At 41.3% G+C, this 26,547-nt stretch overlaps 1 protein-coding gene across 3 annotated transcripts in view; it reads left to right on the plus strand.

Annotated features, from left to right (window-relative positions):
- The first annotated feature begins 7,941 nt into the window (after positions 1-7,941).
- SRFBP1 (serum response factor binding protein 1) overlaps positions 7,942-26,547 on the plus strand; it is a 78,508-nt gene continuing 59,902 nt past the window's right edge. For 2 of the 3 annotated variants that reach the window (XM_069880482.1, XM_069880484.1), the window contains exon 1: positions 7,942-8,044. In XM_069880482.1, coding sequence (XP_069736583.1) covers positions 8,015-8,044 — 30 coding nt within the window. In that variant the 5' untranslated portion in view covers positions 7,942-8,014. Of the gene's footprint in view, positions 8,045-18,889; positions 19,022-26,547 lie in introns of all 3 variants that reach the window. The other variant, XM_069880483.1, reaches the window with a different exon arrangement.

Here is a 26,547-nt window from a genome sequence, read left to right on the forward strand (position 1 = left end):
ATTCACACAGTTGCATTTTCACTAATGACTCCATGCTAGTCCTGACCCCACTTACTTTCAATTTAATGCCACAATTCTTTCCTTGCCCTCTCATTATCTGCATCTTTTTCTTTCCAATAGTCAGCAGACAGCACCACTAATCCCATCAGTCCCTCCTGTCACTAATGCATAGGCCCTTTTCCTCTATACCTCCAAGGTCTATCACTCAATTCTGAATTCCCTTCCAAGGAATTCGTACTAGGTCTCTTCCTATATAGCTTTCACCCTCGATGCCATATGAACTCTAAGTGCATCTTTTACTTCAAATTCCAACAACCTATCTCTGACTGGGAATCAGACCACTTCTCCGCTCTTGTCTCTCCCTGTGTTCCAGTGTTTGTGTGCTGTGATAAAGACCCACTGTTAAACTTGATATTGCACACTTACATAGCTTCTGCTCGTAAGAACTTTAGAGTGCTTCTGCAGTTAACTTTGAAGTGATCCTTCTGCAAGGGATTGGAGAGAGCTTGGTCTTTTGTCCTTATCTCCCTCTCAACCTTCTCTTTGACTAATCTCTTCTGCTATCACAAATTAAGCAGTTATATCTGAACTGAAACATACAGATGTAGCTTCCTACTCCAAATTTGCCCCTCAGTCAAACTCATATTTCAGCCTGTCTTCCTGCTATCTTGTCAGGTCTCATCATCAACTAGGCTACTACCCTGACTTTGCCCTCCAACCATTTCTCCCACATCCTTCTTGAATCAACAATAACAGCAGCACCATTTTTTCAATAGACATGTACTGGGCACCAGAGCCCATTTACTCCTATCCACTCATGGAGATGATATTGTCATCCAGGTTTCTGTTACCACTTTTGTATTACAATTATTGCCACATTGGCAAATACAGTTTTGGACTGCATGAGCCTATCACTTTCCTAGAAATTGTTTTTCACCCTTCTCTTTGCAGCCTTCCTTATGCATTAAGCACAAACTTCCTATCTTCCCTTTCAAGATCTTAATATTCTTTCCCAGACACTACTGGCGTCAACAGAAAATGTGTATAAACAGTCATGAAAGACATTTATGAGTGAGATGAGAGGGTAAGCAGCATCAAATCGGAGGATGGCCTCTTAGTGCTGCTCAGTAGTGCAAGCAAATAACAGTGCCAAAAAGTTCACATTCATGTGGCTTCTGGACAAGGCAGAGCAAAACGAATTTGTGTCTGCTTTGAATACAAGCAAACAGTATTTGAAATGGGAGAAGAGCGCTTTTGTGTCAGTTCACAATGTATTAGGTATTTACAAGGTAGTATGAAAAGGAGGACAAAGATACACTAAAATTGCATTAAACTAGGAAATGCAAGACAGCAATAATCAATTGCAGAAACCAAACTATTATATGCTCTTTTTTCCCTGTTAAATGTCATACTACCTTTGCACTAGAAAGAATCTTTATTTCTTAGTATTATTTGAAAAAGCATATTTAATATATTTTAAAATAGGCCTTATACTGTCTTAGACTCCTTATTAAAATGCCAGTATCTTTCTTTAAGAGGTTTTGCCCTATCCTTTTGCAATTATTGCTACAGTTCTGGAATATCTGAAAAGAGGTATTTCAGTTGGATATATTTACAGTACAGACTACTTCCAAAACATCTGCAAAAAGTGCTATACTAGATGAAGTTACTCCTCTGGTGGAGTGACTATAAATTTTCCTGTATTTAATATTTTAAATTTTTACAAAGTCTAGCCCATTATATTAAAAAAAAAATAAGGTTATGCTTAACATGAAATGCTTTCCATTTCAGTTTCTTCCATTATATTCTTAACACACAGAATCTACCATGGCATTATTTCCATATAGGTGTGTTTTTTGAACGCTACACAGTCGCCATAATATGAGTAATTTAATGCTATTAATTCACACCAAAAATCCAGTCATAGAATCATAGAATCATAGAATAACCAGGGTGGAAGAGACTCACCAGATCACTGAGTCCAACCATTCCTATCAAACACGAAACCATGTCCCTCAGCACCTCATCCACCCGTGCCTTAAACACCTCCAGGGAAGGTGAATCAAACACCTCCCTGGGCAGCCTCTGCCAGTGCCCAATGACCATTTCTGTGAAGAATTTTTTCCTGATGTCCAGCCTAAATCTCCCCTGGTGGAACTTGAGGCCATTCCCTCTTGTTCTGTCCCCTGTCACTTGGGAGAAGAGGCCAGCACCCTCCTCTCTACAACCTCCTTTCAGGTAGTTGTAGAGAGCAATGAGGTCTCCCCTCAGCCTCCTCTTCTCCAGGCTAAACAACCCCAGTCAACATGCTCTTTAGAAAAAGATTAGTCAGAAAATGCAAGGGACCTTGTTTTTAACACAAGAACAAGTCATATATGGATAGCCAGAAAATCTGGTTAATATTTTATTTATCATATAGAAATATGAGTTTTTATTTATGTAAGAACAAGATTGAAAAAATATATAAAATTCTTTGGCAGTCTATAAGAATGTTTTATGAAATAAGTTGGTTTGACTTTAAGAAGGACAAGCTGAGACAGTTAGGGTTGTTCAGCCTGTTGAAAAAAAAGCCCCAGGGTGACCTTAAAGCAGTTTTCCACTACTGGAAGGCGGGTACAGGATAGCTGGGGAGGGACTTCTTCCAAGGGCATGTAGTGATAGGACAAAGGAGAATGGTTTTAAATCAGAAGGTGGAAGATTTAGATTAGACCTTAGGAAGAAATTCTTCACAACGAGTAGTGAGGCACTGGCACAGATTGTCCAGGGAAGTTGTGGTTGCCCTATCCCTGGAGGTGTTCAAGCCCAGGTTGGATGGGGCTTTGAGCAGCCTGATCCAGTGGGAGGTGTCCCTGCCCATGGTAGGGGTGTTGAAACTGGATGGGCATTAAGGTCCCTTCCAGTCCAAACCATTCTATGATTCAATGATTCTATGATCACAGACTTATTTTTATCATTACTTTCTTCAGCTCTGAAAGTTTTTGTGTTTTCATACATGCTTACCAGCTATTACCCTTATTTTGTACACACCTGAACATGCTCTTCAGTGAAATTCAATGTATTTCAATTCTAAAGATCACATTTCTCCTTATTAATGAAGCAGAACTAACTTTGAGATTGCTTCCTACTTAGAATAAATTCAGTGTTCACCCACACAGTGAGTACTTAAATTTCTATAATATTTCTGAATTTAATGGATATTTTAATGTAAATGAAAAACAGAGCCTGGAAAGATGACCTTGTGGTGAACTCCAGCCTCAGACATTAAGTTTAAATGCATAATGCACATTGTTTTCTTCTGCAACCAATCATAAATCACTTAATAATTCCTATATCTTACATTTTTCTTCTATAAGAAGCAGTTTCAGTAGTTCACATGGCTATTTCAGCTGCTTGTTGTGTGATGCTGACATTTTCTTACTGAATATATGTAGAGAACTAAGCAAAAAGAGGAATTCTAATGTCAGCTATATCCTTTAATTTTTATTGTGGTTTCGAAAAGAAATACATAATTTACAATGCAAGAAATGGAGTAAGCCCAGAACCTTGATATCAGTAAAAAGAAGCCCCTCTGGGAAAAGTCAGAGCACAAGTTGCAATACAGCAAGCTACAAGTCACAAAGCACCTCCTGGTTTTGCCGTCCTTGGTGTCTGGTTAACATTTCATTCTGTGAAACTACTAAAATTCTTAAATTTGGTTCGCAAAATATGAAAAATTCATTGAAATTGCTAAGATCTACTTAGTGTTGTTTTCAATATCAGGCACAGTGCATATTTCATTATGTCCTTATTGTGTATGTGAGTACAATATGATCTGCAATAACCACAAATTTCATTAAGTACTCTAAAAATATGACTTAAAGGCATGGCCTCTGGCATCAAGGCCAGATATGGATGCAAGATAATATGTACAGCTGCTACCACATCACATAAGCCCAGAGAGTGCCAAGGAAAGGGGGACCCGCTCAAAACCCCCTATTTCTTTAAATAAACTACCACCCTGACTCTCCTGTATCATTCAGCAACACACACATGCTGCCTTGCCACACACATACAGGCAGATTTTCCTCAAAGTAGAGAAGATGGCCCAGAAAAATGTGTTCAAACACTGAGAAATGTGTTCAAAAGATCTGAGTGAACTACTGACATGAAAGGAAGAAAGGTCAGAACAAAGCATCAAAGTACGAAAGTGTTATATGGAGCAATGCCTCAAAGCAACCTGACTGTGACAAGCTGACAAGAAAATCCTGACTTAGAATGAATTCAAGTCAAAAAACAATATGACAAAGAGCCAATTAACTGGCTATGAGACACAGCAGTTCAAAACTCTGGAAGGCCACTGAGGTTTAGAAAGATGAAAAAAATAGAAGTACACATTTTCATCAGGGACTAAGTATGAAGAAAACAAAATTGTTGGATGAAGAAGGGACAGAAGTACATCATCAAGGTCTACGAAAAACTTCCAAGGAAAGTTATTTCAGCATCCAGAGGAAATGGAAAGGAAAATTGAAGCTATGACCCTCTAGGCTACACAGACAGGGAACAACTCTAATGGATGTGAGGTTAGGCTGACACTGGTTGGAGTCACAGAAAAATAGCTGGCTCCCTAGTCTCATTTTTGTCCTTCTCTTTGCTCAGGCATGCAATGGAATTTAAGACTGCCATATCTAGGAATTAGTTTTGCATGGAAGATCAGGATAAAGGGAAGCACTTCTGTATTTTCCATGGAAAATCTTTCCTTATTGAGATTCTGATTCCAATTTCACACTCGGTGCATACAAATTCAATCTAGATATGTTGTTTAATTTTTAAAAATATATTGACAGTATTGAGTGCATCACATCTAAGACCACTTTGCAGGCAGGTATAATCAAATGCAGCTACTTCTCATGGAAAACACTGTCACTGTTTGCCACCAGTGGCACAAAAAAAGGAAAAACGACAGTCAGTTGACTTTAGGTAGGCTTGACGTAACTGCCTAAGCCAGAATTTATTCTCAAAGAGCAGCTGTGGTAAATACCACTCATCTACAGCTAGAGCCAAAGCATTCTTGGCGACTATCTTTTTAACCTGAAATTCAGCGCCTGTTTGAACAAAATAACTGTAACCCATTATGATGAGCTCTTTATTGAGCCAGCCGAAACACAGACTGCTACTGAAAACCAGTATTACTTTCTGAAATATCCTAAATGGAACTTGAAAGTTTTATTTCAAAGGACTAGCCTTTCCTGATCTCACGTGCAAGTAAAACTTGAATAAAATTTCAGTCAAAGGTAATTTACCTGAAGTTCACTTACAGGAGATGCCTGAGCACCAATTAGATATCAAACACTAAAATACTGCAAGATCTAAATGCTAGATCCTGCAGGAAAAAAAAAAAATGCATTACAGAGACAGCTGACAACAGTTGTAGTTATTTAAATATTCATACTTCAAAGTAGAATTCCCAGCACAACAGCGCCATCCAGGGGCCAGCCAATTGCTGTTGAATATCCAAAGATTTTCCTGAAATTGATTTCAATTGTATAAACAAAAAAGGAATTGCATTAAAAAAAAAAAGTCCCAAAAAATTTTCAAATATGATCTCAGTTCTTTTGAATACTGCAACAGACAAACAGTAATGTGAGATAATAACTGATTAATTCTCCAGGCACGCTAAGACTTTTGAGTCACCTTCCCTGGAGGTGTTCAAGGCACGGGTGGACGAGGTGCTAAGGGGCACGGTTTCGTGTTTGATAGGAATGGTTGGACTCGATGATCCAGTGGGTCTCTTCCAACCTGGTTATTCTATGATTCTATGATTCTATGACTTGTCTGCATTTAGGCATGAGGTTTGTAAAAGTCATGTTTCAGTAAAAGAGAAAAATATCTGTAAAAATTTAAATCAACAATTCCTTCTAGCACAATAAACTGGAAGTAAAGAGAAAAAGTTCTGATTAAACTTGGCAAAACTTTTCAGGCAGAGATCTTGCAAAGGTTTGAGATATAGGCTTGGCCTTACTTAACTATCTTGACTTAAAACTGAATGTGTATATAAAAGTTTACAGAGGTAAAGCTTCAGACAACTTTATTTCTGCACAACTCACGTTCTGCCCTCTGCACAGATGGAGAAATCAATCTGAAAATGTTAAAGCAGTTTAAAACAGTATTGTGTTGTAGGGCAAGGCAGGGAAGGAAGAGGATAAAGCAAAGCTTTGAAGTGCAGCACTGTTCACCGATTGCTCATATCACGTTTTCAGCGGAACTGTAGAACTGTAGCAGGTGGACGAGGTGCTGAGGGGCATGGTTCAGTATTTGATAGGAATGGTTGGACTCGAGGATCCAGTGGGTCTTTTCTAACCTGGTGATTCTATGATTCTATAACAGTTTGAATTGGAAGAAACCTCAAAGCCCATCCAGTTCCAACCCCCTGCCATGGGCAGGGACACCTCCCACAGGATCAGGCTGCACAAAGTCTCATCCTACACCGCCTTGAACACCTCCAGAGATGGAGCAGCCACAGCAACCTGGGCAACCTGGGCCAGGGCCTCACTGGTCTCATCGTGAAGAAATTCCCTGTTATGTCAGGTTGGATGGCTGGGCCCAGAGAGTGGTGGGAAATGGTGTGAAATCCAGCTGGAGGCCAGTGACAAGTGGGGTTCCCCAGGGCTCAGTGCTGGGTCCAGCCCTGTTCAAGGTCTTTATCAATGACCTGGAGGAAGGCATCGAGTGCACCCTTAGCAAGTTTGCGGACGACACTAAGCTGGGTGGAAGTGTGGATCTGCTGGAGGGTCAGGAGGCTCCAAAGGGATCTGAACAGGCTGGACCACTGGGCTGAGACCAATGGCAGGAGGTTTAACAAGGCCAAATGCCGGGTCCTGCACTTGGGGCACAACAACCCTGGGCAGTGCTACAGACTAGGAGAAGTCTGGCTGGAAACTGCCTGGAGGAGAGGGACCTGGGGGTGTTGGTTGACAGCGACTGAACATGAGCCAGCAGTGGCCCAGGTGGCCAAGAAGGCCAATGGCATCTTGGCTTGGATCAGAAACGGCGTGACCAGCAGGTCCAGGGAGGTTATCCTCCCTCTGGACTCGGCACTGGGGAGACCGCTCCTCGAATCCTGTGTTCAGTTCTGGGCCCCTCCCCACAAGAAGGATGTTGAGGCTCTGGAGCGAGTCCAGAGAAGAGAAACAAAGCTGGTGAAGGGGCTGGAGAACAGGCCTTATGAGGAACGGCTGAGAGAGCTGGGGGTGTTTAGCCTGGAGAAGGGGAGGCTGAGGGGAGACCTCATTGCTCTCTACAACTCCCTGAAAGGAGGTTGTGGAGAGGAGGGAGCTGGGCTCTTCTCCCAAGTGACAGGGGACAGGACAAGAGGGAATGGCCTCAAGCTCCGCCAGGGGAGGTTTAGGCTGGACATTAGGAAAAAATTTTTCACAGAAAGGGTCATTGGGCACTGGCAGAGGCTGCCCAGGGAGGGGGTTGATTCACCTTCCCTGGAGGTGTTTAAGGCACGGGTGGACTTGATGATCCGGTGGGTCTCTTCCAACCTGGTTATTCTATGATTTTATGTCTGGTCTAAATCTGCCCCTCTCCAGTTTATACCCGTTTCCCTGTTGTCCTATGACCACAAGCCTTTGTGAACAGTCCCTCCCCAGCTTTCTTGTAGCCCTTTCAGGTACTGGAAGGTCGCTATAAGATCTCGGAGCCTTCTCCTCTCCAGGCTGCACAACCCCAGCTCTCTCAGCCTGTCCTCATAGGGGAGGTCCTCCAGCCCTCTGATCATCCACCCCGGCCCCGCCCCCCCAAGTCCCCAGCGCTATCGATTCAACGAACGGAGCATTCGAGTTGCCACACGACCGGCCTAGAGCGCCGCTACCACCGAGACGGGACGAGACGAGCCGCGCGCCTCTGCGCACGCGCGTGGTTTCGCTTCCCGCTGCCCCGTGCGACGGCGTGGGCTGCGCGAGGCGGCGGCGCGGGAGGAGGAAGAGAAGGAGGAGGAGGAGGAGGAGAAGGCCCGACCCGGCCCGGCCCGGCCATGGCGCCCGTGCTGAACCTCAACAACGAGGTGAGCCGACGGGGAACGGGGGCCGGGGCCACAGCTCGGGCCACAGCCACAGCTCCCACAGGGTCGGGAGGGGCCGAGGGGGCCGTGGCTGTGGCCCCAGGCGGTGCCGCCGTGCCCTGGTGGCCCTCGGTGGGAGGGCAGCGGTACAGAAAGGAGTTAGTGTTGTAAAGAGTGTGGTGGTTTTGATTGAAGCTGAGGTGGAGTCGAGTTTTATCTGAATGGTTGCATTCGTAGAATCGCGGAATAGTTTGGGTTGGAAGGAACCTGAAACATCATTCAGTTCCAACCCCCCTGCCGTGGGCAGGGACACCTCCCACTGGATCAGGCTGCTCAAAGTCGCATCCTACACTGCCTTGAGCACCTCCAGGGATGGGGCAGCCACAGCTTCCCTGGGTAGCCTGGGCCAGGGCCTCACCACTCTCATAGTGAAGATATTCTTCCTAATTCCTTAATGTGCCCTTCTCCAGTTTGTACCCATTGCCCCATGTCCTATCACTACAAGCTTTTATGAATAGTCCCTTTCCAGCTTTCTTGTAGCCCCTTTCAGGTACTGGAGGGTCGCTATAAGATCTCCTCAGAGCCTTCTCAAGGCTTAACAACCCCAACTCTCTCAGCTTGTTCTCATACAGGAGCAGTTCCAGCCCTCTGATCATCTTTGTAGCCCTTCTCTGGACCCATTCCAACAGCTCCATCTCCTTCTTACTTTGAGGATTCCAGAACTGGACACGATAGTCCAGGTCTCACAGGAGAGGAATAGAGGGGCAGAATCCCCCTCCCTCAACCTGCTGGCCACGCTTCTTTTGATGCAGCCCAGGATACAGTTGGCCTTCTGGGCTGCAAGCACACATTGCTGGCTTATGTCGAGCTTCTCATCCACCACCAGCCCCAAGTCCTGCTCTGCAGGGCAGCTCTTAATCACATCGTCCCCCATCCTGCCCTGAAATTGGGGATTGCCCTTATCCAAGCGTAGGAAAATTAGACTGATCATCCCTCTGATACCATGTTTTCTTTCAGACAGTGTTTTTCCACATACTGTTCATTGTTTGTGGTAATGAATATCATAGAATCATAGAATGGTTTCAGTTGTAAGGGATCTTAGAGCCCATCCAGTTCCACTCCCCTTACCATGGGAAGGGACACCTCCCACCATACCAGGCTGCTCAAGGCCCCATCCAACTTGGCCTTGAAGACTTCCAGGTTTGGGGCATCCACAGCTCTGCTGGGCAACCTTTTTCAGTGCCTTACTGCCCTCATTGTGAAGTAATATTCTGGGAAATAAAGTCTCTAAGACTTGTTTCAGAGTTTCAGAAAGTAAGCATCCGATATCATGCTTGGGCAATACAAGGGAGCAATGTCCATCAGTGATGTACAGTGAGACAAGAGATGGTTACAGAATGTATTTCCCACTTACATGCATATTGTCCCCAATGTGAAAAAGATACGGAGCTATTACAATGGGTCCTTAGGAGGGCTATGAAGATGATCCAAGGACTGAAGCACCTCTGCTGTGAGGACAGGCTGAGAGAGTTGGAGTTGTTCAGCTTGGAGAAGGCTCAGGGTAGGCCTGATAGCAACCCTCCAGTACCTGAAATTATACAAAAAAATGCCATCAAGTAAACTGTCTAAGACTCATCTTTAAATAACAGAAGAAGTAGTTACTGTTACAGAAAGTGGGATATTTTTTATTTAAGCTAAAGTTGCGTTAAGTTTCATGTAAGTAATTGTATTTTTTGAAAGTTAGACAAAAATGATCCTCTGACAATATGTTTTCTTTCAAACAGTGTTTTTCCACACACTGTTCATTTGTTGTTGATTGTAACATCTTGTGTGAAATTTCATCTGTACTGCACAGATGTCTCTTCTTTGGTAATCACGTGTGTTTGCAGTCTTCCCCTATCTCAAATACTAGGTCAGCAGAGCTGGAGCCAGCTCCAAATTAGCAAGCGTTTAAACTGTTGTAAAGTTCATAATAACAATAACGTTAGTCCATGGAAAATAATAAAATATGCATAAGATTTCAGGAAAAAAAAATTATACATATGCATTTAAGTGGGAAATATATTCTGTCCCCAGCTCTTGTCTTGCTGCACATGATTGATGGAGTTCACTCCCTTATGTTGCTCAGGCCTGATAAATATTGCTTGTTTTCTAAAGCTCCAAGCTTATTTTCTGGTGTTTTCACTATCAATAGGACGAGGAGTATTGGTTTTAAACTAAGGGAGGGGGAATGGCTTTAAATTGGAAGGAGGAAGATTTAGGTTAGCTGTTAGGAAGAAATTCTTCACAATGAGAGTAGTGAGGCACTTGCACAGGTTGCCCAGGGAAGTTGTGGCTGCCTCACTGCTGGAGGTGTTCAGGGCCAAGTTGGATGGGGCCTTGAGCAGCCTGGTGTGCTGGGAGGTGTCCCTGCCCATGACAGGAGGGTTGGAATTGGATGTACTTTAAGGTCTCTTCCTACCCAAAACATTCTCTGATTTAGACTGGATATAAGGAAGAAATTTTTTACAGTGAAACACTGGCAGGAGTTGACCAGGGAGGTGGTATGTGCTTCATCCCTGGAAATATTTAAGGTCAGATGGGCCTCTGGGCAACCTTATTGAGTTAAAGATGTCCCTACTTCTGCAGCAAAGTTGGGCTAGATGAGCTGTATAGGCCCCTTCCAGCCAGACCCAGTCGATGATACTATAAAAGTGAAGGTCTGCCTTGCAAAGGTCAGCCACCTTTAGGGGGTTGCCCACCAGTTGTTGACACATATTCGTCTGTTCAGCATTCTGTCATTGACTGTCACAACATCATCTTTTTTTGTCATGTTTTACTGTGCTTGTGTTCCCTCTGAAGTTTTGCAGGTTACTTAGCAGACCTACCAAAGTTTAAGCTGTCTGTCTCCTGTCTAGCAAAGATATGATGTTGCCTTTTTTTGGAGGTGTAGGAGCTGCGAATTAGAAACTAATGAGTTAGAGCTATATTGTTCCTTTTCTGTGAGAAGCTTGACGTTTCATATTTCTTATAGATTTCTTTCTGCTCTAGAGCATGAGTTATATTAGATGAGTTTCACCTCTGATGACTTTTGACTACACTTACAAATAGTTATGTATGATAGGCTGATTTAGTTATGTTAACTTTATTTAAACTGTTGTTACAGCACCTAAACAGTAGCTGACAATTTTGCTTTGCATATCTTGTGTCGGCTTCTGCAGCTGCATTGTGCACTTAAAGGATTGCTAGATAATTCATTGTGGTTAAAGTTACTATTTCTCATTTGCAGAACCTAAATGACAGCTAAGGAAAGCATCCTCAGATTATGCTTGTGTTTAAATTAAGTTTTATGTTCTAAGTATGTAGTGACCCTGAGGGAGGTTGATTTGCAGGTCAAGAGTTTCATGAGTTAGGCTGCCAGTAAAAATGTAGCTTGATATTACATAAAATACAGGTATTTCCTCACTAATATTTTGCAGGCTTTTGGTCCTTGCTAATAACAAATATCATGTCAAGTGTGAGCAATTTCGTATAGAAATATGCCAGTGAATCACCAAAGAAAAAAGAGAGTATTTCATTTGTTGTTGAAGTAGGAATTTTTTTGATTGTTTGAGTTCAGGTGGTAATTCACCAAAGAGATATTTGTATAACAAGGGATGAAAAAAGAAGCGTTATTTGACTGAGGAATGACCAATCAGTTCTTCAAAAAAAAGAATGTAGTGAGTTTCTGTACAAAAGATTGAAAATTTTCAGTGAGGACACTGGGGATGCTGTTCCTTCTTATAGTTCAAATATCACCCTATCCTATGAGGAAACTCACAGTAAGTTCTTAGATTTTATGGAGGTGGGAGCTTTTATCAGAACTCAGACAAAAAATAGTCACTCTCTAATAACAGGTCCATCTGAGATGTAAGGTAGTATAGAGACTGAAATCCCGGATGCTGTCTCATCAAAAGGGACACAAAGTCAGATTGGCTAAAAGAAGGATGGAGACCTGGTGTGAGTAGATTAAATGATTTTTTCCATTTCTGTACATACGCCTTTTCATGAGCATCAAACCTGTATTAATTACTGTAGTGGCTACTCATAAAATCTGAATTAAATGTTTCCAGTACCAGTATTTGGATATCCTCTGAGTATTTTAATAAACACAGTTACTGAGATGCTCTTGTAAAAACTGGTGGAATATTCATTTTGCTCTAATAAAGGTGGAATGATAGGATTTGATCATGAATAAGGTTATGATTTTAGGAAGTCTAATATTTTAAACTATTAAATATTTCTTCTGCATTCTTCCAAATTGCTACGGGTAAGCTTTCCTGTAATTACAAAGCACATTTGTCATTCTGCTGTCAGCCAGTGCTAGGGATTGTACAAATTTCTTCCCCCATTTTGGCTATATCAAAGAGGTGTGGTGGTAGTTGTCGAAGAAAGAGCTTTGTGACCCTTATATAGCAGATAAACCTGTTTGTCTTAGCTGGATTTATGGTAGTTCTGTGTAAACCCTTGTAAATTCAGCTGCATTGCATTTATATATTACAGGATTTTACTCTGGCAAAGGCAGAGTTCTGCTGTTAACTGATACCATAAATTGTAAAGCTAAATGAAGAATTCTCAAGAAATGGCGGGATGATAGGTTTCAATTTTTATTTTTTTCACTAGCTGATGTTTTGTTTACAGGAAGAACAAATAGTGTAACCACAGTGTTTCTTGGTAACTGATACCTTTCTTAATGTTAATTGACTTTCAGTTTCATTACTTCCTGTTACATGTTTGATACTAGTAGCTAACAAAGCAGAAAGTTATCAATATCCAAAAACTTCTGAGTTAAGTATAATTCAATGTCTGCAGTTGGTCTGGTGAAAACAAAAAAAAAAAAAAACCCTTCACACTCTTAAAGGAATGTTTTGTTAGTAAAGTGTAAAAATCAAGCCTTTTGTTCCATTATTATAATGAAGTAAAGCTTATATGTAATTTGAAATTAAAGAACACTTAATTGGGTGACGATTTAACTTCTTATCACCAAAGAAACTTTAAAGTTGAATATTATTATTATTATGAAAACCTAATCCTCCAAGGAGTCGAAACAAATCAGACTGTAATATGTTTCTTCTTTCTTGCCATGTTTTGAATTCACAGGCAAATTCCAGAGAGTTTGGAAAAGAATTGAGACCTCAAAAGTTTGGGTTTTTTTAGAATTATCATTTGGTTAAAGAATAATGCCCCCAAGAAATTACATGCTCCCAATAATCTGATCTGATAAGGAAGAAAGAATGAAAATGTTGCATTGTTTAGGTGATTTTATGAATAGGATCTGAAGTTGCTGTACAGTGGTAAGGATCATGGGTGAAAATAAAAGGGAATTACAGTAGCTACAATTAGGTGAAATAGCACAGAAAAAGATAAGAAAACAGTCATAATTACACAGCTGTTCACAAAGTAATTAGACGTTCTGTTCATAATTTATTTTATTTTTATATAAAGTCATTTGTAGCAGTGCAACAGCTTCAGAAATTCATGCTATTTCCATGTTAATAAGTGGGTATTGTGCCAAAGTTCTCTAATTACATATACACCTAGACAATAACAGCAAAAAGCAGTATCTTTCGAGAACCAACAATTAGCAATGTACAGCAATATTAAGAAGCTTGCCAGCTTGCTACTGGCAACATAGTGGTACAGTTTTAGTGTGACTGCATGGCTGAAAAATTAAGATCGAAAAGAGTTAAAAAAACCAGAAATGTTTCTGTAATTCAAACATCTAATTCTTGTATGGGATTATTGCATTTTAATTTCTGTGCCCAAAGAAGAAAGGGGAAGAGGTCGAGGGTGGGAGGAAAGGCAAGGGAATTAAAGGCTACAAAAAGTCAGAACAAAGTGAAACAGTGTAGACAGTTTCTGAGAAAGAAGAGGAGTATGCTGTGTTTACCATTTTCTATTCATTATGGTTTTTTATACAAGGGAAAACAACTCATAGAATGAAAAAGTTCAAGCTTGCAGGAATTATGTATCAACTGCAAAAGATCATTCTTTTGGAGAGTTTGTACTAAGCCCAGTTGTACTTTCATCTTATGTTAAATTTAATAGGCATGCAGGCTGGAGGAATATTTTAAAAACCTGTCACTGTCTTGTATTTTTTCTTGTATATGTTCTTTCTAAGAATTTTCAGATGTCTTGTCACAGTATAACTTCCAAAGTTAAACTTTTCTGGAAACATTTGCTAGATGGCAGCACATAATCATCAACTGCCACAGACAAGGACAATTTTAAAGGGAGTTAGCCCATGTTTAATGTGAAAAATGGTTGTTGTTGATCAGCAATATACAATAGTATGAAACTGAAGCTTTTGAACAGGAACCAATCTAGATTTGTGTTTTTTTCAGAATCCGTGATTCTTAAATTGTGCTGTTCTGCTCTTAGAGTTGTACTTTGCTGCCAATATCATATTATTACAAGAAATAGTTATCCCTCTGCTCTTTTTTTCTGTTTTGAAATTAAATTCTGCTTACAACTACCTCAAAGAATTAAGCTGCAAAAACCCCATGAATTTAATACAAATGATGTCTGTGAATTGTTTTAAAAATTAGTGGTCTTATATGTATTCCAAGATGAGCGCTCTAAAAACTGATACTGGATCTTAGTAAGGCATCATGTTATATCTTCTCAGAGTTGTTTCTGTCCATGGGTCGTATGAATTGAATTTGTCAGACTTGTTTGAACATGGAAAATTGGGTATCAAGTGACTTTTTTTTCTCTTAAATTTGTGTTTAATAACCAATTGCAAGTATCCAAAATGATGCCTCTTTATAAAAATATTAAGTACCCTTTACTGAATTAGAGAAGATTGAGCTTTATTTACAAAGCTGTGATTTTTAGGTAATAAAAGCTGATGTCTACATTATGCTTGTCATCCATGATTGAAGTGTTCTTTTTTCTTCGTGAAAAGCACATTCAAGGTAAAAGTGTATCTTCAGAGTACGAGGTGTGCACACACATTTTTCAGTCTGCTAAAGAAAGTGCAGATTTTAAAAATGCTATGTAGGGACCTTAGTAATGAAAGTTGTAGATGCCATTCAGTAGTGTTTTGAGTCCCAGCACTGTATGTTGTGATGCCCAATGTGGCAATGCTCAGGCCCTTATTTTCTTTAGATTTAGAACTGACATCTTGAACTCTGAGTTATCCACACTGCAATTTAGATGAATGACATGTTTAGAAAGTAATCTGGATGTGTGACTACAGATTTAGACTGGCGTACAGCAAAGCCAAAGATGGATAGCTTGGCTGATTATGGAAAAAATCGGACAAAAAGCCATGGGAAATAACCTTAACTTGCAGAGAAAGACTGATATATAGTCTCTGCAAGTCTGAAAGTGGTGTGAGTTGTGTCTGTAATTCTGTGAAACTTGGATCTCTTACCACAGGGCAACTAGAAGTGCGTGTGTATTTGGAGATGCTAATGTAAAGGTGGGGTTGGCCTGGTGTAGCATAGGTGAGTGTGGGATTTGTCAAAAGGTAGTCAGGCACAGCTAAGATAACATGAGTAAATAGAAAATCGGTTACTGAACTTGCATTTATATATGCCTTCACTCACAAACTGCTGAGAGGCAAATATATGCTTTTAAAAGTAAGTCACTTTTGGTGACCAAAGTTTTTGTATAGCAGTGAAAAAAGGTGGAATTATTAAAGCATGGGGAAGAGGAATTTGAGAGGGTTATGCATGCCTCCTGAAGCTGAATTGACTTTGTGTGGCCAGGAACTGCATCATAATTATTTTAATGTGCATTAAATGTGAAAAACCTGATTACTCACCTGTGCTAGTCCTTTATGTATTTCTGTTATTAATACAGTAGGTCCAGAATGCTTATACAAATGCCAGCTTTAAATTGATCTGAAATGGAATTAACTTCAAAGTTTTCTGTCATTTAATGATGACTGTTTTTGAAGAGAAACTTTCTATACAAAGTGAGTTTGAGACTTCACCATGGTTATGTAAGATACTACTTATTTTCAGGCTTCTTCACCATTATGACTGCAGCATCATTCAGATGTCACACTTGTGTGTTTTCATTGACTTACGATTAAAATTTAGACATCTAATTCAAGATTTTGTTTTTTAATTACTTCTCTCTCCATTTTAGACTACAGAAACTGTAACAGGCCTTCCACATAAGGGGTTTTTTGTGTAGAATTGCTTTGCTCTTCAGTGTGTGCTGTCTCAGACATGCACTATGTCCATTAAAGTGTGATTCTTTGACTGTAGTCTCGCCTAGACTCATTGCTTCTGAAGTTGGGGCTTCTCATTCCTACTTGCTCCTCACCCATTCCAGCTCCATGGTCCTGCATCCCTTTTCTGTGAGCAGAGTAAATTTTTCACTAGGGTAGTTTTCTTCTACTGATCATGGCAGCAGGATCTTACAGGGAGTGAGAGCAGCAGGAATGTGTGGGCAGGGAGTGGAGAAGAACTGGAGACGGCCTGTCCCCCTTCCCACCACAGTGAGTTGTTCATTTGGCTTGGAGGGCTGATAGATCTATGCTGTTCTTCATCTCAGATAAGGATTTATCTTTAGACAGTGGTATTTCTGCAAAATACCATAAGATTTGGGGAGAGCATTCAACCAGCAAAACCTAAAATAGTTAGGATGATATAGGATGTGCAATTGTGTTGTCTGGCAGATGTTTCTGTTATAGAAATTAGCTAGTGGTAAGGTTATCAGGACAGAAGAGCTAAAAGCTTCAAAGAGGAAGCCAAAGGAGCCCTTGTATTTGTCTGATCTTGATAATATTACATGATGAGTTCATTGGAAAGTAGTTACAAACAGTTTGAAATAAGACTCTTATAAACTCACTGTTATACTTAATCAAGTTTATATTTATTTTTGGGAAACGTAACCAGAGGTCTATCAAGGGCCTGATCTTACCTGTTGCAAAAGAACTATTAAAACAAGCTGCTATCCAGTAATAAGTAAAGCAAAATGTAATTTTCAGCACTCTTATTTCCCATCAGAGAAATGCACACTTAGGTCTTTCTTGGGTTGTCTTTAAAATTGCTTTTCACTATTACGAACAAGCTGAGGTGAACATTCAGGTTTTTAGTGTATTATATCCAAGTGGCTAGTGTTACCTAAAGAAAGTTATGATATGTTCAAGTGCATTCCTGGACCTTCTTTGCCAGTGACTAAAGAGAGTCCTAGATGGAAACTTTCAAAATAACAGAGACTGAGTGCTATAGGCATTACAGTGTTTAAAGCAGTCTGAAACACTGGGCAGCTAGCCCAGTGTGGTGATCCAGACTTCTCTTTGAACTAAAGTAGCTACCCCCAAAGATCTGTTTCACGTGCTGTCCCCTGGGCCGTGTGGGAATCCACGAGTTCCTTTAGGGTGATTTAATATTCCTGTGTACTGACTTTATAGCTGTCTAAAGGGGAGGTGAGGTATCTGACCAGTTATCTGGTATTGGACTGAGCTGTGAGTTGCCTTATTACTCATAATTCAAAACATCGTGCCTTCTTCTAAGTCACACCTCTGTCTGATGTGGATTATGCTGTACTTCTTTGTTTAATGGCTTAGTTGGTAGAAAACTTTCAAGTATTTGAGAAATCTGGTGTATAAGTTCATTCAGTTTGAGATGCGTTGAATCTTGTGATCTCAATGACCTGCAGAGTGCAGTAATCACAAATATGAACAAGTACTTATGCTAGGCTACTATCCAGCAAAGAAGGTAGATTTTATGGAGTGAGGGGAGCCTGCTTATATCTTATGAGAGCATTTCCTTAGGAAAAGTCCATGGCAATGCTCCAAAGGCTGTTTATCCAACAATTAACCTAAAATACATTTCCCAAACCTAGTACTGCGACTCGGAACTCTTTACCACTGAGGAAGTTCCTCTTGCTGGTCGATGGTTGAATTCGGTTTTGCTGTTTTGTTTCTGGTTTAAAAGCCTTGTTTTTTTCCAGCATCTATCCATCCTGCTGGCCAGGCCGCTCTCTTGAAGTAGAAGCATTTGACCTAGACTGTCTTACATTGAAGAAGGTCTGTAGTTTTAGGCTTTGCAGTTCTGTTAAGTGCCCCAATGTCCAGACTGTTCTTCAGGTGGTGGACAGCAGTGCTGGTACTGTTCTGAGCTAATTGTCAGTATGGTTAAGCTGTATCAGAGTGATGCTGTCTCTGGGTGACTTAAGTCAGTTTTAGGTTCATCTGTGGCCACTTCAAAGTTATTCTTAAGGTGAAGTGGTCAGCACTTAGGTGCTTTTGAAAAAGTACAAGTACTCTGTGGTCAGAATTGAAGCTGTGGCTGAATTCTGGCGCTACCAAGATCTGCATATCCCTGACTTGCATGTGGTCTTAAATACTTCCTTGAAGCTGGTCATACAATCATATGTCACTGAAATTGGTCTAAAGTCTTGGAGAGGTCTATAAACAAGCTGTAAGAACAGAAAAAAAAAATGAATTCCTACATAATTCAAAACCTAATAGCTAATCTGTTCCATGAGTTTATTTCTTAGTATGCTGGCAAATCATTGCTTTTTGCTGTAAATTACAAGTCTGTGAAAAGTTACAAAGCAAACAGGACTTGCTTTTCAAACTCTGGAATACTTGGCAGCAATGATTTCAGCTCTGTGGAAATGTATGTAAAAAATCTTGTATTACTTGTGTTACTAATAAATCTAAGCACAACAGTTTCTTGAAGAAAATTGTGCTAGATTGGGCTTGCATTCTGCTTAAAACAGTTCAAGTGTTAAATTACTGACATTCTTTAACAAACCATGTAAATGTCCTAAGGAAAAGGTCTTTTGAAAGCTTATGAAATTTCTAAACTTATACTCTGTGCGATAGAATTCTGAGGAACTGTGGCTTTTTTTTTTTCCTAGGAACTGTGACAGCAGCTGTGTCTAAAGTTTCTAGAGTTGCCACATCATCAGTTATGCTAATATTAACAGCAAATTCTGTTCTGCTGTTCACACAGATTCTGTTTCAGCAGATTATCAAAGCAATTAAACATGGTAAACTGTGCATATTTTTGCTTCTGGCAATACTGTATACAGGCATTATCAAACTACTGTACTTCCAGGCAGAAATGAAAACTTTTCCGTAGCTCAAGTGGTTTATATAAAGTGTGTGTGGTAGGCCACGTAGACTAGGAAGATGCTCTCATAAAACAAAACATCTGCGGTTGCTTGGTGTGGTAGTGTGCAATAATGAAAAAAACATGCAAACACAGTCATGTGAAACTTTGTAACTTTTATTTTAGAGGAACTGTGAATAACTTGCAGTATGCAGTGTAGTCTTCTATCAGCTGTAATTTATGGGTATATACGCATTGATAAAATAATGTTTTTAAAGAATTCCGTTACAGTGAATGTGCTTAATTGCTTTCTGCTGTCATTGCAGACATCTTTCTGCAACCCTTGCATTGCTGGGCCTGAAGCTTCCTGTCAAATGAAGAAGGAAGCAAGGCTGAAATGTGTGTAGAAGGGGTGATGTTGGGTTTTTTTTCCTAACAGAATGTGCAGGCTAGTGGGAGGAGGTGTTCCTAGAAGGAGAAAGCAATCAATTGTGAATTCATTACAAGTTGCCAATTGGTATGGCAATGATAAAAATTTCTTACGGTTTGTCTTGCGCTGTAGAGGTCAGTGAAGAGCAATTGAGGGAAGAGTTTTTTAGTTGGAGTTGTCAGCACAAAAGTAGCCACCTACTAAATTCAGTGATTTCTTTGATTGTCCTGTAAGTCATATAAGAGAAAGGGATTTAAAATTCTTGTATTGAATGGGGAGTGGCCTCAAGCTCCAACTGGGGAGGCTCAGGGTCGACATCAGGAAACAATTTTTCACGGAAGAGGTCATTGGGCACTGGAACAGGCTACCCAGGGAGGGGGTTGAGTCAGCTTCTCTGGAGGTGTTTAAAAGATGGGTGGATGAGGGGCTGAGGGACATGGTTTAGTGATTGATAGGAATGGTTGGACTTGATGATCCAGTGGGTCCTTTCCAACCTAGTGACTCTATGATTCTATGATTTTATATGAAAAAAATACCATTACATTATTTCCATTGCAAAAATGGGTCACAGAATCACAGAATCACAGAATAACCAGGTCACAATGATACAAGCTTATTCGTATGGTATTTAATACCTAATGCAGTGTGTATGCGTATACTCAAAACTGGTTAGTTAGAATGTAAATCAATTATCTTATTTTTAGGATGCAAATATTTTATTTGGTTTTTATTCTGGAGTGTTTTCTGGTATATAGTCACTTGACTTATGGAACAGAAAAGCATGAATCTAATTCTTTGTTGATTAAATAGGTCAAAATTGGGTCCAGCAGAGTATTTGTGTGGTGGCTGTTGAAGAACTTTTTAAGTTGTTAGTAAGCTTGATACTGAGATCTCTATGAAACCAAAAATTAGATAGGGGCTCTAACTCATAAACTGGAGCATACTATCTGGAGATCTGCATGGATTCATTCAGTTGTGTTGGAAGCTAGTTTATCATGTGTTCGTAGATTCTTTAAACTCTTCTTATCTGTGGTCCAGCAAACATAGTTTATAAAGTGGCATTCAACAGTTGAATTGGATAGCTGTCAATGAAATATATTGTAGAGCTGTTTGATAGGGTGAGAAGTTAGATTGCAAAGTATTTAGAATTGATACATTTGGAGAGTTCACAGAATTTCAGAATGCCAGGTTGGAAGGGACTTCGGGGATCGTCTGGTCCAACCTTTTTAGGTGGTATATAGTTTAAATGAGAGTGCTCAGAACCCTGTCAGGCTGAGCCTTAGAAGTGTCCAGTGTAGAAGAATCCGTCACTTCCTTGGGAAGATGATTCCAATGTTTAATTCTTCTCATGGTGAAAAATTCTCTTCTGTAATCCAATTGGAATCTTCCCAGGAGCAATTTATACCCATTACCCGTTGTCTTTACCTTGTGACTCCTCATAAAATAGGAGTCTCCATCATCTTGGTAGACACCTTTTATGTACTGGTACATGGTAATAAGTTCGATCTCAAAAATTCATTGCCCTGATTAGGAGCAGAATTGAGTAATATTTCGGTAGAAGCAGGAGCTCAAAGTGAGCAGTAAGATGTGAGGGACTTTGTTTGCCATTTTTCATGAGTCAAATGTTGGAATTGGTGCTTGTCTTTCTCCTGAAAGATACTCCATGTTGAGGTAAGGTGCAAATGGAAGCAGCAAATTTGGAATAGCTGTTTGTTTGAAAGCTATTTTAGAAAAAGAGTGCCATCTTATGATTTGACTTACTTGTTTTCCAAGTAACTATAATAATACGAGTAATCCAGTTTCAAATAAATATCTCTAAATGTGCATTAAAATAGCTATAAAATTGTGTTTATTCTTTCACTATATCTATTCTCTTACTTATTCCTGTAGTTCAGGACTCCTTAGCTCAGTTCCCTATATTCTGACCTTTATAATTTCAATGGAGTTTGAAAACTAACCAGCAAAATGAAATTGACCAATGGAAAACAAAGCTTATTCCTCAGGATATGAGTTTTAGTACTTTTTAAACTAAAAATATTGAAGTAACATTTATTTTCTATTGAAAGAAGGCCCATTCCTTTTAAAAACAATAATAATCAAGCTAATGAGCGCAGCAGGGCAAAGAGAAATGACATTTTGTATAATCAGTACATAGAATCATAGAATCGCCAGGTTAAAAAAGACATCTTGGATCATCAAGTCCAATCATTCTTATCTAACCTTAAACCATGGCCTTGAGCACCTCATCTGCCTGTCTTTTAAACCCCTCCAGGGATAGTGACTCAACCCCTCCCTGGGCAGCCTGTGCCAGGGCCCAGTGACCCTTTCTGTGAAAAATTTCTTTCTGATATCTAGTCTGAACCTCCCCTGATGCAGCTTGAGACCATTCCCCTTTGTCCTGTCCCCTGTCATTTGGGAGAAGAGCTCAGCTCCCTCCTCTCCACAACCTCCTTTCAGGTAGTTGTAGAGAACAATGAGGTCTCCCCTCAGCCTCCTTTTCTCCAGGCTAAACACCCCCAGCTCTCTCAGCCGTTCCTCATCACGCCTGTTCTCCAGCCCCTTCACCAGCTTTGTTGCTCTTCTCTGGACTCGCTCCAGAGCCTCGACATCCTTCTTGTGGTGAGGGGCCCAGAACTGAACACAGGATTTGAGGAGCGGTCTCACCAGTGCCGAGTCCAGAGGGAGAAGAACCTCCCTGGACCTGCTGGTCACACCGTTTCTGATCCAAGCCAAGATGTCATTGGCCTTCTTGGCCACCTGGGCCACTGCTGGCTCATGTTCAGTCGCTGTCAACCAACACCCCCAGGTCCTTCTCCTCCAGGCAGCTTGCTAGCCACTCTTCTCCTATCATGTAGCACTGCCCAGGGTTGTTGTGCCCCAAGTCCAGGACCCAGCATTTGGCCTGTGCATACAGTATATCACTTGCATAGAGCAACCAGTAGAAGGAAAGTAAAGATAACTGACTCTTTAAGTGGTTGGGGGGACATCTTCCATTAAATGTATAGCATTTATGATGTATCAGGTAGATGGCATGTCAAGTGTTTTACTGAGGTAACAGGCGTTCTTTGTCATTTTCAGAATCAGCTGTACTCTTGGGATCCACTCAAGGGTACTGAAGGAACCAGCAGAAGTGCTCAGCAAGCCACTTTCCATTATTTATCAGCAGTCCTGGCTAACTGGGGTGGTCTCGCTTGGCTGGAAATTAGCAAAGACAAAGCCTGCATACAGTAAGGGCTGGAAATGGGATCTGAGGAACTACACGCCTATCAGCCTGACCTCAGTGCTAGGGGAGGTTATGGAGCAGATAATCTTGAGTGCTATCACACAGCACCTATAAGATAGCTAAGTGATAGGGCCCAGTCAGCATGGGTCAAGGACAGGCAGGTCCTGCCTGACCAGCCTGATCTCTTTCTGTGACAAGGTGACCTGCTTAATGGATGAGGGAAAGGCTGTGGATGTTGACTGCCTAGTAAAATTTTTGATGCCACTTCCCTGTTTCCCAGCATTCTCCTGGAGAAACTGGTTGCACATGGCTTGGGCAGGCATACTCTTTGCTGGGTTAAAAACCTGGCTGGATGGCTGGGCCCAAAGAGTTGCGGTGAATAGAGTTAAATCCAATTGGCAGCTGGCTGCAAGCAGTGTTCCCCAGGGCTCAGTGTTGGGGCCAGTTCTGTTTAATATTTTTATAAGTGATCTGGATGAGGGGATTGAGTGCTTCCTCTGTAAGTTTGCAGATAGATGAGAGTTTTGATCTGCTTGAGGGAAGGAAGGCTGTACAGAGGGATCTGGACAGACTGGGCCAAGGCCAACATGGCTAAGTGTCGGGTCCTGCACTTGGGCCACAACAACCCCATGTGACATTCCAGGCTTGAGGACAAGTGGCTGGAAAGCTGCCTGGTAGAAAAGGACCGGGGAGTATTGGTTGACAGTTGGCTGAATACGAGCCAGCGGTTTGCCCAGGTGGCCAAGAAGCATTGTGGCTTGGATCAGAAGAGCGTGGCTGGCAGGATCAGAGAGGTGATGGTCCTTGTACTCAGTATTCGTAAGGCAGCTCCTGGAATCCTGTGCTCAGTTGTGGGCCCCTTACTAGAAGGAAGGCATTGAGCTGCTGGAGTGTGACCAAATAACATCTAGAGCTACCTGAAGGGAGGTTGTAGCAAGGTGGGTGTTCCTCTCTTCTCCGAAGCAGTATGTGTTAGAGTGAGAGCAAATGTCCTCAGGCTGCACAATGGGATGTTTAGATTGCTTCTGATGAAAAAGTCTTTCCTAACATCCATTCTGGAGCACTGGAACCTGCTGCCCTGGAAAGTGGTTGAGTCCCTGAACTCCCTGGGGCTATTTAAAAGATGTGGTGCTTGGGAACATAGTTTAATGGTAGACCTGATACCTGTGTTAGGTCTGCGGCTGGATTCCATTCTAAAAGTCTTTTCCAACCTAAATGATTCTATGGTTTGTCTTTGCTGTTTTGTGGGAGCACATTACAAAATATCTGTGGTCATGTGCAGATATGCTAATGTAGGAAGACACGAGCAAGTAGAGACTGGTTGCATGAGAAGCTGGTAAGAATTGTTTTGAAAAGCAGCAGGTTCAAAGGAATGAATAAAGGATTTCATCCAGAGGCAAAAATCATCGTGGCACTGCTGCAAAGGAAATGAGTAGCATAGGAGCAGGAGAGTGTAACTTGCACTCAGTTGCATGATTACGTAGGAATTCCAGATGATAGAAAGCAAAAGGACAATTAAGGTGATTGCTTGCTCATGGGGCATTTCAGAAATGCCACCACTCACTGTAGGAATGGGGTACTGTGTCCAGTTCTGAGTCCTCAGCACAGGAAGGATGTGGATCCATCAGAGTGACTCCAGAGGAGACCTCAAATGTGATCCAAGAGCTGGAGTGCCTCCCGTGTAAAGATAGGCTGAAAGAGTTGGGATTGTTTAGCCTGGAGTAGAGAAGGCTCTGAGGAGACCTTAGAGCAGCTTTCTGGTACTGAAAGGAGGCCTGCAGCAGAGCTGGGGGAGACACTCTTTATAAAGGAGCGCAGGCATAGCATGAGAGGGTATGGTTTTAAGCTGAAAGAGAGGAGATTTAGATGAGATATTAGGAAGAAGCTTTTTCCTGTGAGGGTGAGGAGGCCCCAGCCCAGAGAGGTTGTGGCTTCCCCACTCCTGGAGGTGTTCAAGGCCAGACTGGATGAGGCTTTGAGCAATCTGGACTCTGGCAGGAGTCCCTGCCCAGGGCAGGATGATTAGAACTGGATGATCTTTAAGATCCCTTCTGACCCAAACCATTCTATAACTCTATGCAATAACGAGAATGATGGAAGGAAGGGAGGAGAATGTTAACTGGTAACTCTTTTAATATTCATAGAATAGAATAGAATGACTAGAGTTGGAAAGGACCTGCAAGAACTATAGAGTCCATGTCCTGTTTTTGTGTAGGACAACCCTAACATTCACACCATGTGTCTGATGGCATTGTTCAAATGCTTCTGGAATATTGTCAGGCTTGGAACTGTGACTGCTTTCCTAGGGAGCCTGTTCTAGTGCTCCACCACCCTCTGAATGAAGAACCTTTTCCTAATATCCAACCTAACCCTCCCCTGGCACATCTTCCGGGCAGTCCCTTGGGTGCTATCATTAAGGGATCAGCGCCTGCTCCTCCTCCTCTCCTTCTGAGGACATTGTAAAATTTCTCCTCAGTATCCACTTCTGGCTCCACCATGCCCACTTTGTTGCTTCCACTGGCCACTTTCCAGTTGCTTGATACCCTTATTACACTGTGGCACCCAAAACTGCATGCAGTTCTCCAGGTGGGGCCATGCCAGTGCAGAGTAGAGCAAGTCAATCACCTCCCTCGATCAGCTGACAGTGCCCTCCTTGATGTACCCCAGGACATGGTTGGCCCCTTAGCTGCCAGGTTATGCTGTTAGCTCACATTCAACTTTCCATTGACCAGAACCCCCAGATCCCTTTCCACAGGGCTGCTCTCTAGCATCTTGCTCCCAGTGTGTATGGACAACCAGGGCTGCTGTTTCCCAGGTGCAAAATATGGCACTTGCCCTTGTTAAACTTCATGAAGCTGGTGATTGCCCAGCTCTCCAGCTGGCAGCAGCCAAAAATTATTGGGTTTGAGGAGGTGTGTTGGAGAAGAAAAAATAGTATGAGTAATGAGGAGTGCTCATAAGGAGGTGAAGGATGTGTTCAGTATGGTATCGCTGGATACTTGAAGAAGAAAGTAACAGGCTGTAAAAGAAGAGGATCCCCCAACAGAATATGTACTTGGTGTGGGAGAGACGTTCTAAATGGCTGGACAATAAACATACCATACCTAAAATAGATAGGTAATGTGAGGGCACTTACTCTATTACAACAAAGGAGATTTTACCGGAACCCTCAAGTTCTGCTCGAAGTTATTAGTAACTAATACCAGGATAGTTAGACAACGTCTTGTAGATCTGGTGTCTTGGCAACTGCCGTATGGAAAACTACTTGCTTGAAGGTATAGTTTTTAAACAAAATAATAGTATATATCAGAATCTGGAAGGGATATTTTAAGTTTTTATTCCTTCTACTTTTCATACTTGTCTGTTTCACCCGTTTTTATTGTATGTCGTGAATAATCTTCTAGGAAGAGTCCAGATTATTAGATTTTTCTGGGTTTTTTTGATTGGTTTGTTTTGGGTTTTTTTCCCCAAACATTGACTTTCCCCATGTTTGTGTTCATGAAAAATTCTTGTCATGAAGCTGGTTTTCTTTAAAACTCTTCTCAGGGAATAAAGAACACTAATTGTTATAGCAAGGTGATTCTCTATACCCACTAGAAAGAATTCTTCCCATCCTTACAAAAAGGACTGAAGTAAATTATATAGTATTGATGTTAAAATACCTCACTTTGTAAGATTCTTTATTTTTTTTTGTCTTAATCTGTAACTGTGGTGTGAGAGAAGGAGTTCCCATGAGAAAAGATCTGTCATGGAGGCATGATAGCAGAAATCATCTGAATGGAAAAGCCAGGTTTTTTTGTAGGATACTGTT

This window comes from Phaenicophaeus curvirostris, chromosome Z (assembly GCF_032191515.1).
Source record: "Phaenicophaeus curvirostris isolate KB17595 chromosome Z, BPBGC_Pcur_1.0, whole genome shotgun sequence".
NCBI classification, from domain to species: Eukaryota; Metazoa; Chordata; class Aves; order Cuculiformes; family Cuculidae; genus Phaenicophaeus; species Phaenicophaeus curvirostris.